The sequence below is a fragment of the Vicugna pacos genome, chromosome 8 (genome assembly GCF_048564905.1).
Source record: "Vicugna pacos chromosome 8, VicPac4, whole genome shotgun sequence".
Taxonomy (NCBI): domain Eukaryota; kingdom Metazoa; phylum Chordata; class Mammalia; order Artiodactyla; family Camelidae; genus Vicugna; species Vicugna pacos.
The window spans coordinates 59093182-59105976 of NC_132994.1; the positions used below are offsets into that span (position 1 = coordinate 59093182).

The 12795-nt window shown below is 40.1% G+C and overlaps 1 protein-coding gene across 7 annotated transcripts in view; it reads right to left on the reverse strand.

Moving 5' to 3' along the window:
• Positions 1-6334: 6334 nt before the first annotated feature.
• HIVEP2 (HIVEP zinc finger 2) overlaps positions 6335-12795 on the reverse strand; it is a 176847-nt gene continuing 170386 nt past the window's right edge. For all 7 annotated transcript variants that reach the window (XM_072965954.1, XM_072965952.1, XM_072965949.1 and 4 more), the window contains one exon: positions 6335-8802. In XM_072965954.1, the coding sequence (XP_072822055.1) occupies positions 7981-8802 (822 nt within the window). In that variant the 3' untranslated portion in view covers positions 6335-7980. The remainder of the gene's footprint in view (positions 8803-12795) is intronic.

Sequence of the window (12795 nt, forward strand, 5' to 3'; positions counted from 1 at the left end):
ATGGTGTATAATGTTCCTAAAAAATAGGCAAGTCTTTCTGGTAGAATTTTGGAAAGAAAGAAATTGGCAGTCTACAATACCATTCCTGCTCATTCTTGCCATCTTGCCCCACCAGGCAAGATTTGTTTACTTTGGTGTTTATAGTTACTGGTTGGCCTCAAAACAGATATTTTAATGCTGAGGTCTCACTCATGGATAAAGAATGTGAAAAGAAGGTTTCTGTGGTGATGTTTGCCTTTTTAAATTAAGGGTGCAGCTAATTAATCTTTCCTATCCATCTCAGATAAAAGAGGATGATTAATATGAAAACAGAGGTTGTTAGAAAACAGTTAATAAGTATTCATTTTGGAATTTTCCTTAGCCTTTGATTTTTTATTTTTGTTTTAAGTTCAGAATGGTAGACAAAAGATATTATTTTTATTTCTCCTGAACCCAATGTTATAAAGACAAAAAATGATGATCTATGTCTATATAATCTGCCCTATTTGTGAATACTCCAATATTGGTTGTTGTGGTTTTGTTCCATCACACTAAATTCTAGAAATACAATGCCCAGGACACTGTCTTACACAATGCACCAGGGCTAGTGGTTGATTAATTGTAAGAAGTCAAAGGATCATGGAAACTTCATAATTACATCCTTAAAAAATTTCTTTTAACTTAAAAGTTAAAATGCTCATACATTTACCATCTTTTAGTGTCCTATATTGCGCCATCTTTCTGCTGAGCATGAATCTGGGATTAGAAATCTAGTCAGGTAGCTTAAATAAAATCCAATCATAATGTATAGCCTAAATTCCAATTTTAATTCAGTTAAAGAGAAATGAGAATTTAAAGACATTCAAGAATCAGTTGGAAGGCAAAATCATTTTTTATCCATATTTCATTTTATGGTCTTTGACAGTTGTATCAACCACACATAATTTCAATGTCAACTTTTAGTGACCCATCTTTGTCAAGTTTTTCTAAAGCATTGAATTTAGTCGCCATGGATAGAAGCACTCTCTCTTTTTGCACTCAAACTTCCTAGTTTTACGGGACATTTCAATTATGTAACTATAGTAATCCACAACACTTGCATAAACTGATTTGGGATTAAATTCAACTGCATATAATTCAACTGGTGACAGCAAAAATGCACAGCTGTATATAGAGAGCAGCTTTGAGCATTCTGCTTGGCTTGTAAAGAGAACGAAGTGCAGTGACTCTTGTGAACCTGTTAGGTAGAGGTCAAGATGAAGATCTTTGACGTGTTGTGTACAGTGATGTTTGTGTGTGTGAGTTTTACAGATCTGTGCTATTACACTGAATAAACATAGTAATAGGGAGACAGCAAGGACTACAATACTGTCCTAGAAAGAGTAGTGATCTTGGTATCTAATTTACTTGGACTTGAACTTGATCATCTTAGTAATGAGCAAGTAAACAGCCACACTGTCATAAAAGGGCAGTTATATTACCGTTATTTTTAAATTGACTTAAATAGTAGTAGTCTGCTTAACACAATATGGGTGAACTTACATGTCAGCAACTAGACTTACAGCAACTGTCAAGTGCTTTGAAAAACTGTCTCAGACATAGAACCCAAAAGGCTGGGTTCTGTAAAATTGAGGCTGAGTTTTTTAGGATAAATAAATAAATTTCTATCTGATGAATTTCTATTCATCTTTATTTACTTGCCCCAGCTTCAGATAGACCAGTGGTTCTCAACTGGGGCAGTATCACACAAATAAACACCCAGGGTATTTTGGAAATGTATGGACACTTGTCAATTTCTGCTATGATAGCAGAAATCATAGCAGAGGGCCACTGGCACTTAGGGGACTGGTTTCTGGGGTGCTGGGGTCCCAGCAATGTGTAGGATGGTTTGGCACAGCTTTTTAATATCTCTCCAGACGAGACACTCATGAAGGTGGAAGATCTATTTAGATATGAACCTAGAACCAAATTCTGTTCTGTTATAAAGACAAAAATTTGGGGAGGGGGATAGATTTTATTTAATAAGTCATTTCTACTATAAGAAGACATGTGTTTCTAAAAATCACTGTGCTATGCAAAATCATGCAATAAAAATCACAAGGCTTATGAGAAAAATAGGGTTAGGGACATAGTACTCAAAAACTTCATCAGTGACACATAAAGAAAAAGATAGGCTACCAGTTAAAATGGTGGCACAGTTTTACACGTAATTACAGTTAAGAAATATATAAGAACTATTGGAAAAAATCCCAAAGTTTGCTGGTGGAAGTGGACTACAGAAAAGCTGCCATTTGTGAGTTATTGTGAAGTGGTGACGGGAGGGTTATCTGAAATTGGATGGGAAGTTGCAGCCCGTCCACTTCGTGTGTGAGTGTGGTGAAACAAGGTGACTGGGAGAGTTCAGCGCATGAGCGCATGCTGTGTGTATTCCTACATGGCTTGTTCAGCTAAGTGCACTTTTCTGGATTCACCTCATGTTTCTCGCTGAAAGGAAGTCACACATAAGCAAGTGCAGGATGTCCAGATTGTTCCCTAATATATCAACTGCTTTGGAACAATTTATAAAACAAGCATTAGAGCAAAACTAACCGTAGACTGATTTTTTTTTCTAGGAAGACAACTACTACGTAAGTCAAGAAAAATTTGTGTTTTGTTTTGATTGGAACTTTCCAAGATTTGTTCACTACTTCAGAGAATCATGTGCTTGAGGCAACACCACTGGCGGTTCGTGAGTTCCCAACGAGCCATGCTGGTGTGAGCCTGCATGAGTCGGATTCCAGCTGACCTATGTCATCCCATCTTTCAGTGTCATCTTTAACTATAATAGTTAAAGAGCATTTAACTATCGAATAAAGAAATGAAATTTTATTATAGATTACATTCCTGCCATTTCTCCCCTACATACAGTTAGGATGGTATACTGAACTTTTTGAAATGATACCTAAAGGCCAATTATACATATGAAAGGGGCAGAATAAAGTATGTATTAGGAAAGAAGGGTGGCACTGATTCTGATAGATGTGAGCCACTGATATAGGGCAATGTTTTTTTTAAAAAAAAAGGGAATGTTGGCAGACTTTTATCCACAAATACATGTGAGAATTAAATGAGATATGGCTAGTATGTGATAGACTTTAAATGATAGGTGGCATTATTATTATCATTAATTATTATTGATACAGTATTAGAAGTCCCACATACCCAGTTTCTCCTTGTATCTTTCCTTTTGGACACCCCACAGGTCCCTCAAATTCAGGAGATCAGGGTCACCAAACTGTCCATTACTCCCTGAAACCTGCCCCCTGCACTGGGTTTAACATTATCATGAAAAGTCGTCCTGTTTAACCCAGTAGTGAGAGGCCACCTAGAAATGGAGTATTATCTGTGACTTTTCTTTCTTCTGAAAGGCCTCTATCCAATAAACCTTTGCTCCCATAAATTCTACCTGCCTCCTCCCCATGTGTTTCAAATCTATCTGCGTTTCTCCATCCCACTACCATGTTATTTCAAGCTACCATCATCTCCCACCTCGATTATGGAAATTGCCTCCGATCTAAGCTGTCTCCCATCTTATCCTGTCAGATCTGTCCTCTCCTTGGCATTATCCAGTAGAAATACTATGAACCACATATGCAATTTTCTGTTTTCTGCACCAATACTTAGAAAAGGAAATGTGGGCAATCTGTTTTAATAGTATTTTATTTAGCTTACTATATCCAAAATCCAATCATTTCCACATGTGATTAATATGAAAAATTATAAATGAGATATTTGTTATCCTTCTTTGCTATGTCTTCAAAATCCGGCATGTATTTTACATTCACAGCACTTATCAGTTTGGTTCAGCCACAACTCAAGTACAATTTGAGAAAATTTTATGCTGTCCTGCGATGCTTAATGTGTAATTTCTGGTGAGCCAAGTTTGATGATGTGACTGGGTTTGAGCTGAGTTGGGAAATATACCACGTCCATCCTTTTACAAAGAGGGTTCCACAAGAACAGTTAGCCCCAATGCCTGTAGACATCCACTGTGTGTAGTGAACTAACTTCGTTACACCCCCGAGTGATTCCATCCAACTCTGCACTCTCAGCTACGACTAGATGACAGGAACGGACAAATCAGTCTCCAGTTTGGGCCTTTCTTGAGACTGAATTTCTCCTGAACTGCTTACGGGAGCTCACTTCATTACCTGCATCTCCAAATGCAGTATAAATTCACTCCCCCTATTGGCTACCACCACTACCGCTTTCCACTGCCCCAGTTAAAACTCCACTCATCTTGACCTCCTCCATCTCCCTCTTCCCCGGAATCAGATCGGTCATTATTTGTTATCAATTCCTCTTCGTTAAGCAAATCTGCCCCTTCTTTCTCCTTGGCCCATTGTCTGTTTGGATTGTTGCTGCCCTTATTTCCATGGAAACGACAGAGCCTCATAATTCTCCCAACTGGTCTCCCTGCCTCCATCCTCTCTCCTTCAAAATCTGTTACCTTCCTTGCTGCCACATTGATTTCTTTTTCCCTAAATAACAACACTAGCAATGCCAATGCCACTTTCTTGCTTCAAGCCTCCCTTGGCTCAGCTCCCCATGGCTTACAGGCCAGATCTGAGCTCCTTGGGCTGGATTAGGAGATTGGACTTTGACATGCCTTCCTAACTTAACCACATACACACTGTCATAGACCAGGGAGCCAGTTCCATCTTGCTTTTTACCCATTCATAGCTTTAGACATCCTGGACCATCTAATATGCCCTTTCCCATGAGGGCAAGGACTTCTGTATTTTGTGCAGTACCATACACCCAGCACACAGAACAGTGTCCCAATGTACGTGATGAAATTTACCTCGAATAAATTCGTATATTGTTCCAGGGCCACCTCTGCAATGAAACCTGCTCCATCCCTCCTTCCATCCTTAGCAAGGTGACTGCTCTTTTCTTCGTGATTGCAAAACACACCAAATATACCATTATGTTAGCACTAACATTGTACCGTAAATATACTCACATGGACGTCTCTCCTCTTTACTTGAACTTCTTGATGACAGGCATACTCATTCATCCTAATTGCCCACTAGAGTACCCGGGGCACAGTAGGCATTCAAAAACTGTTTTGTGAACAAGTGAACACATGAAATGAATTAGACAGAGGAAGAAGCAGAGTATTCGATTTGGCATGGGATCTCTCTCTCTCTCTCACACACACACACACACACACACCCTGCAAAGAGGCGTAAGACACACAAATCACTCTATACAATTAAATGTTTCAAGGATTCTTCTCTGTGAGAGACAGAGATGAGGCTGGCTATGTTGACCTTTAATTCAACTTTGTAAAACAGTTTTAAAAAGCCAGCCTGGCTCATAAGAAACAATAGGTAAGTTGTAAATCCACCCATTTGAGATTTTTATGATGGAAATGCCAGGTAGTTTAGATAGAAATGAGCACTGGGCGGGGGAGAGGGAGGGGAAAGGAACAATCCAGAACACAAGGGACCTGTGCTGTTAATTGACCAGAGCACAGGGAATCAATCAGTTAATCAGTCAATCAATCAATCAATTAATCAGTTATGAAACCAAGATATAACAACAGGAGGAAGGCGAGAGCGGCGCCATGTTTCCCCTCTTGGATTGGCCTGCTCCCAGTTCTCGGGAGTGTACTGTCTTTCACTAAGTGTTTTTTATTATTTCACTAATAAAATTTTGCTTATCATGCTTTATCCTGTCTCTCGTCGAAAATCTTTTTTTCGAGTGACAAAGAACCAAGATGATTCTTATTTTCCTTTTCCCGGTGACATTAATTTTGGTGTTTCCGCTCAGTCAGCATGCTTGATTCTTATTTTCTGTTTCCCAGTAACAGAAATACTGATAAATTTTGAGTATCAGTGAGCTACTTCCATCATTAAAAAGGTTCTCTTTTTGCAGTAAAAGAATTACGATTTGTGGATATTTTATGGTGTATTTATTTCAGTTCGTTTTTACCTTCAGCTGCCTCAGCAAAGATAAAGAGGTTTCCCCAGTGGAATTTCAGATACGCGTGTGCACTAAGAAGGAGGCAGAAGGGGAAGCAATCGTTTGGTTTCCTCATGACTCTTTTCAGATACCCATTCCCATGCCCAGGTTTCAATGACTCCATTTTTCTGGAGCTCACACTGTGTTGACTCCTCTCTGTTCTAATCAGGTGACGTACGGAAGCCAACTGTCTTCTCACTTGTTAAAAGCATTCAGACCCTGCATACCTCGGGATGGGCAGAGCCAGCAATGAAATGCACAGAAGGCATGTTGGGAGCATCCACAGTTCTTTAGCAACAAAGTTGGGAAATTAAAATGTAAAACAACACATGAAATTAGACACCTCAAGCATGTGATTGTATATTTATTTCTCTTTTTAAAGAACACTCCTTAATGTAATTCAATATACAAACTTGGTTTCACAGAATTATAATCCACTATATAGCACAAAGATAACCCAGATTGTGTGTGTGTGTGTGTGCACGCGCACGCACGTGTGTTGTGCCCCCTCCCTTTCTTCCATCCTTCTGAACCTGCAAGCAAAGGCTCTGCCCACTGTCAACACTAACCAGAGCCCATTCTGAAGGTTATATACAAAAGACATCATCCTCCCTCAAGCTCTTTTCCCTGGAAAGCTCCTCGTCCCCGTTCCCCCTGAGATAGCCAGGAGTGTGCCACTCTTCTCTCCCCTAGGGTCAAGTGGCTTCCCCTAGAGCTGACGCCAACCCTGTTACCGTGTGGACTGGCTGACAGGAAGGGCTGGGGAGGGGGTCTCACACCCTTTCCCGCTGCCACACCCACCCCTCAGAGTCCGAACGTGACCCCTTAGACCGGAACTGCAGTAGCTTTAGTTTCGGTCACCCTCCTGTGCAGCCAGAACCAAGAAGATTGCTAAGCCCAGGTCTTCTCCACGGGCAGCGCACAGCACTGCCTGCCAAGCCACCGGGCCGGCCGATAACCAAGCTCTACACAAGTCCCATGTGCTTTGTCACTTTAATCTTTAAAGACACCCTAGCATAGGTCTATGGCAACCTAGTGTCCAACTGAGTTACATAAAATTGTACCAGTGATGCACTTGTACATATTTACATGGGGCGGAATGTTTTCCCATATTTTTAGATGAGTATATAGATCAACATGTTCACATAAGACCAAATACTTTTAATATTATTTATAACTGATTTATAAAGCTTTGAAAAAACTCACAATAGCACATTGTTTACTTTAATGCTTTACGGTACTATCGGTTTAAAATCACAATCAGCACTTAAGTTATAATCAATCCAGCAAACAAGAGACAAAAAAATTTACAAGAGTTAAGAACTGACTGATACATCCTTTATCTTTTTTTTAACTAATGCATAAGTGCAGAATAAGATACTCTAGTTTAAATATCTTGTTTACAATATACATCTTTGTTCTAGTTACGCAACAGTAAATCCCATGCTTCACATAGAAAAGCAATCCACAACATTAAGAAAAAATGTACAATTTATGAAACAAAGTAAATAAATATTAGTATTACAGAATCAGAGCTGTACATAAAAGCTGTTCGGTTTTAATCATATAAAAATATGTTTTAGTGCAACCTCACATATATATTGATGCTGTTTTGCTTTACATCATTTAGATCCAAGTGTCCAAAAAAGGAAAGAAATTACATTTATTACAAAGCAGATACACAAATTCTAAAATATGTACAAATTACTGCTAAAAAATGCTTATAAGAATATAAGCAAAGTAAAGAAAAGGCACAAACATCTGTACAATTTTAAAAGTACCAGACCCAACAGGTTAATTTCAAATTTTGTTTTGGTCAGGCTCATGATGACTTGTTAATTTACCTAATTCTTTTGATATAACAAAAGTATATATAATAGCAAACTACTGTAACTTAGGACAGGCATGCTATAAACGTGATTACCTCTACTTCTAGAAAAACAAAAACAAAATGGGAAAATGTGGAAATGAAAAGTCTCCATGCATTGTAGCTCAATGTAGTTGACCCTTTTCTGACGAAGGTTCTTTGCCTTCCTCTGTGCTTGAAGGTAATTCTTTGCTGCCTTGAAGGCCCGACTGTTTGTCACCCACACAACTCTTGCTGTAAAACGCGGAGTGAGCTATGGCAGTCTGTGATGTACCAAAACTGTCCTTTTCACCATCATGCAAGTCAGGGTGGGTGGCCGAGGTACAGGGCTGACCTGGCTCAGGTCCACTAAAGTGTCTAATGCTCACATGTGCACTTTCCAAGGGTTTCTGATGGGGCTCCTGCCCCCGCGTGGGCTGGTCTGCCCCAAGGAGAGCGGCCTCTTCTGTGGCAATCCGGAGGGAGGCGATGGCTTTTGTGCAAGTCTGTATGTTCTCCTCCTGTTCCCGCTCTGTTGCGTTCAGGCTGTCCTCGGAAGTGCTCTGTTTCATCAATAGCCGGGGAGAGGAGGGCGAACTAGGTGGGCCAGGTGACTGCAAAGCGGGAGGCGCTCGCTTCTCCTGCTGCTTAGAAACCATGTAGGGATCCTTGGCAAACGAGTCTCCAGAAGCCCCTCCCTTCTCAGAGCCCTCCATTGGCAGAGGCAATGTGGGTGGAGGATGTAAACCGGAAAGGGCCGGCGGCATGGAGTGAACCATTTGGATCCCACCAACGGGCACCATGGGGATAGGAGCTCGCACTTGCTGCTGAGAGTGGAGTGGAAGATGACTGAAGATGTAGTCAGTAGGACCCTCAGGGAAAAGGCTGGAGCCTGGATGTTCATAAGCACCTTCTTGGTCTCCATAGAGACTGAAGTAAGGAACCTGAGGTAATCCTCTTCTTAGAGTCTGCACGGGGAAACAGAGCACACACAACACTCAGGACCCGCTACACTCCACGCTGTTTCACTCATTCACTCACACATTCGTTCCTTCCAAACACGTTCAGACTCTCCAATCTTTTTATCTTTTTTTCAATTCTCAACTCAAAAGAGATTTTCTCAGCTGTCTTTTAAGATTCTTTTATGAAGCTGCTGGCCTGTGAAAAGTTGCTTTTGTTTTTTAAACACCAATGTGATAAAACATTCAGTGTGTTTTCCACTAGGTACAGAGACACATGCCAGCTCTGGTTTTTTCTTTTCTTTTCTTTTTTTTCTTTTAATAAGAGAGCATGAAAAGAAAATAATGGATAATTACCAGAAAAGCTTTACTGAGCAAAATAACCCACTAATAACAGATTTTTAAATCCAAAAGAAAGTAAAAAGATTACCATCTGTTTATATACTGGGCAGATTTTTAATATTCTCTGAAGTGTTGATAAGTATAATTGGAGTGACAAGCCTGAAAATTGGCTTTTTAAAAAAAGTTTTCTACAGAACAGATGACAAAATGGTGGTGATACACAAACTGGTTCCTCCAACGTGCAAGGCATCGGGTCTAAAGGAATCAGTTCCTGCTCAGGACACACCCAGGCAGAAGATCAGCACCAGCTTCTGCATCAAATCACACTTTAAGGCCGGATTTTATATGGAAATTATGTGTCAAAGTAATTAACAGTAAATACTTCAAACAGTTAAAACTCGTATTCAGCTACACAGCTGGGAACCAAAGATGACTGTGCCTTAATTCTCCTGCTTACACTGTTATTTCCAGTTAAATATCTTCTTGGCAATCAATGAATTAGGATACTCAGAATTTGAGGCCTGAATTTCAGATTTCATGGTCCTGGTCCTGAAAATGGAAAACTTATTTTGTATGATTGTTTCTGTAGAAAAATGCAACCTGGACTGTGAGATTATCAGGTTTTAATAGAGATGATGACGTCTCAGTTACTGAGACTCATTCTTTTAATGATATGCCATCTAAAAGGGATTCAATTTATTTTTATCTTTTGAGAACTTAGAGAGATATAAACCTGTCAAATATGGTAGTAATCAGGAGAAACCAAAATCAAAACAGTTCTAATTCATTTCAAGGATGTTTCAGTTCTAAAATTCATGGTATGCTCTATACCACTAATGATTCATCCAGTTCTATTTGGCTTGTGTGACTAGTTCAAAAAGGATAAATTATGCATTGTCTCTGCTACTCTCTGCTATGTTTGGTCCTTAACCTTGTTCTGGGCTATACCTTATTCAAGCCAAAAACAAATGACCTGTGCTAGAAATGCAGGAGAAATCATGTAATCATCTATCCTATAATTGCAAAGACCTCATAACCTAGGTAAGGTGAGAATTTCATGGTATGAGAAAGAATCATTGAAGTGCTACCAAAAAAACCTCTCTTGTATCTGCCGTAGTTTAGAAAAAGGCATGTTTCCTTCATCAGACGCCAGGTAAGGTAGAAGAATGATGACACCCACAATAATAATCTTTGAAGATATCAAATGAATCTTCTTTTGATCACAATCATCACAAATTCAAAGATTAAAATAGGATATAGCTTGGCTATTTCTCCATTTTGTTTCTGATTGCTATTCTGCAATGTCCACTGCCTACGCTTAGCCAGAATAGGGGTCTGCGAGGCAGCCAAAGAGAGAGCTGTCCCATTATATGAGAGTTCTGAGTCAAGTCCAACAGAGTGATGAGTGTCCTCTAGAAATGGCATTGCTGAATATGTTCAAAAGCCAATAGAATTTTGTGTGAAGAATAAAAGTGTTATATTCAGACCTTCACTGATCAGATCTTAAATGTTTATAACCACAGAAGCAAGTGGACAAGTACAATTTCTACCATGTAACCACTTCCACCCTCCAAATACTGCCAGGCCTTTCCATACATCCTCTGTCCTCGAATTCACCCTCCAAATAAACTGTCTCTGAGAGGTTTTTTTTTTTTTTTTGCTTTAATTTTTACTCTATTTGCAACCCTATTTTGTCTCATAATTCAGGCTTTATCATTGTAATACAGTGCAAAAACTCCCATCTTACTTAAGAAAATCTTGACACAGAAATACGAATAATGAAGTCATGTGTGGGTTAAGTGTATGTGTGTGTGTGTATGTGTATGTGTCTGTGTGTGTGTGTGTGTGTGTATGTATATATACCTCACATACCAGATCTTTGCTCCACTCATCTTTTCAACAGTGTCAGTAGGCTTCAGGAAGTAAGTGTAAGAGACTCACTGGGGGGCGGGGTGATGGGGGCAGGGGAATAATGTATGGGGGTCAGGGGAGAGGAAGCAGGTGGCCAGCTGTGACTGATCCAGGCTCAGTCACTGGCTGGGGGCCGCCCCAAAGAACATGACCTTGGCCTGTCGGGAAGGCATGAACAGCAGGAGGCTGTCAGCTCACTGCATTCCTACAGCTGAATGGAGAGTTCTTTCAAGGACAGAAATCAGCTTGGCCCACCGCCCTGGCTGCCACAAACAGATGAAGAAACTGTGGCCAAGAGGTCAAGTGACTTGCTCAAGATCACACAGATAGCCAGGGATGGAACTGAATAAGGACACTTTCACTAGGCAGTGTTCATAGCCACCAAGTACTAAAGACCAGGACACACTTTCGTCATCTTCCTGCTATTCATCTCCCAAAACTTTAAAAATGGAAAAGGAAAAATTTTTGTTTAGAAAAGACGGGACCAGAAACCATACAATTTTTTCATCATCATCCATGAGCCACCCTCAAAAAATACTTACTGAATGAATAAAAAATTTTTCTCTCTCTTTCCCTCTTTCTTTCTTTCCCTCTTTCTTTCTTTCCCTCTTTCTTTCTTTCTTTCTTTCCCTCTTTCTTTCTTTCTTTCTTTCTTTCTTTCTTTCTTTCTTTCTTTCTTTTTCTTTCTTTCTTTCTTTTTCTTTCCTTTCTCTCTTTCCTTTCTTTCTCCTTCCTTCTTTCTCTTTCTTTCTTTCTCTCTCTCCCTCTCTCTCTCCCCCTCCCTCCCTCTCTCTCTCTCTCCCTCCCTCCCCTTTCCTTCCTTTTTTCCTCCTTCCTTTCTTATCTATCTGTCTATCTTAAAATTAAACTAATCCACAGGGTATTAGGACAGAAACAGCAGGGTCTGAGAATCTCAGTGTCTACACATCACCTCGCCCGAACCTGCTCCCTGGGACCTGCCACTCCAGACACACCAGATAATGAGTGTGTCACGCTGGGCTACAAGGTCCTTCCAGGCCCCAGGCACTGTCCTGTGAGCCCTTGGTCAGTGTGAAGCAGCAAGGTATTGCTAATAGAATTTCCATCATATAGAATTATTTTTAGGGTCATCCTAGTGTAACATGTTCACACACTGTTTAGAGAGGGGGAAGTACTCATCGACCATGGCAATCAGGAGAAATACTGATTCTCATAGTATCATCAATTCTTTTTCCCTCCGGCAATGAGAATCTTGTCCATACAGCAGAGAAAGATGAAAATCCTCAGCTGCCCTCTAAACACCGTGTGTTAAAGCATCAGACATTCTTTCTTTCTCCTTCCTTCTTTCTCTTTCTTTCTTTCTCTCTCTCCCTCTCTCTCTCTCCCTCCCTCCCCTTTCCTTCCTTTTTTCCTCCTTCTGCTTCAGAGAGGATTCCAAGTGTCTCTGCTTCAGAGAGGATTCCAAGATCTATTCCTTCATATCATGTGAACAAAGCAGCAAGCTAAGAATTCTCTACAGAGAATTAACCTAGGGAATAGACCACAGGCTCAACACTTGAGCTTCATAAATGGTAAAGATTAATAATTCTATTAAAGCTCCAGGTGAACTGATACTGAAAAAAACTGGTGCAAACTCAGCGACTAATAAAACCAGTCTCCCTCCAATAACAACTTTCTGGGCATAGATCTAAAAGCGAGATGAGCTCCCTTAGTCCACTCCTTCACTTCCTTTGCCTGAGTGGACTTTAAGTTGCTATTAGTTTTTTTTTA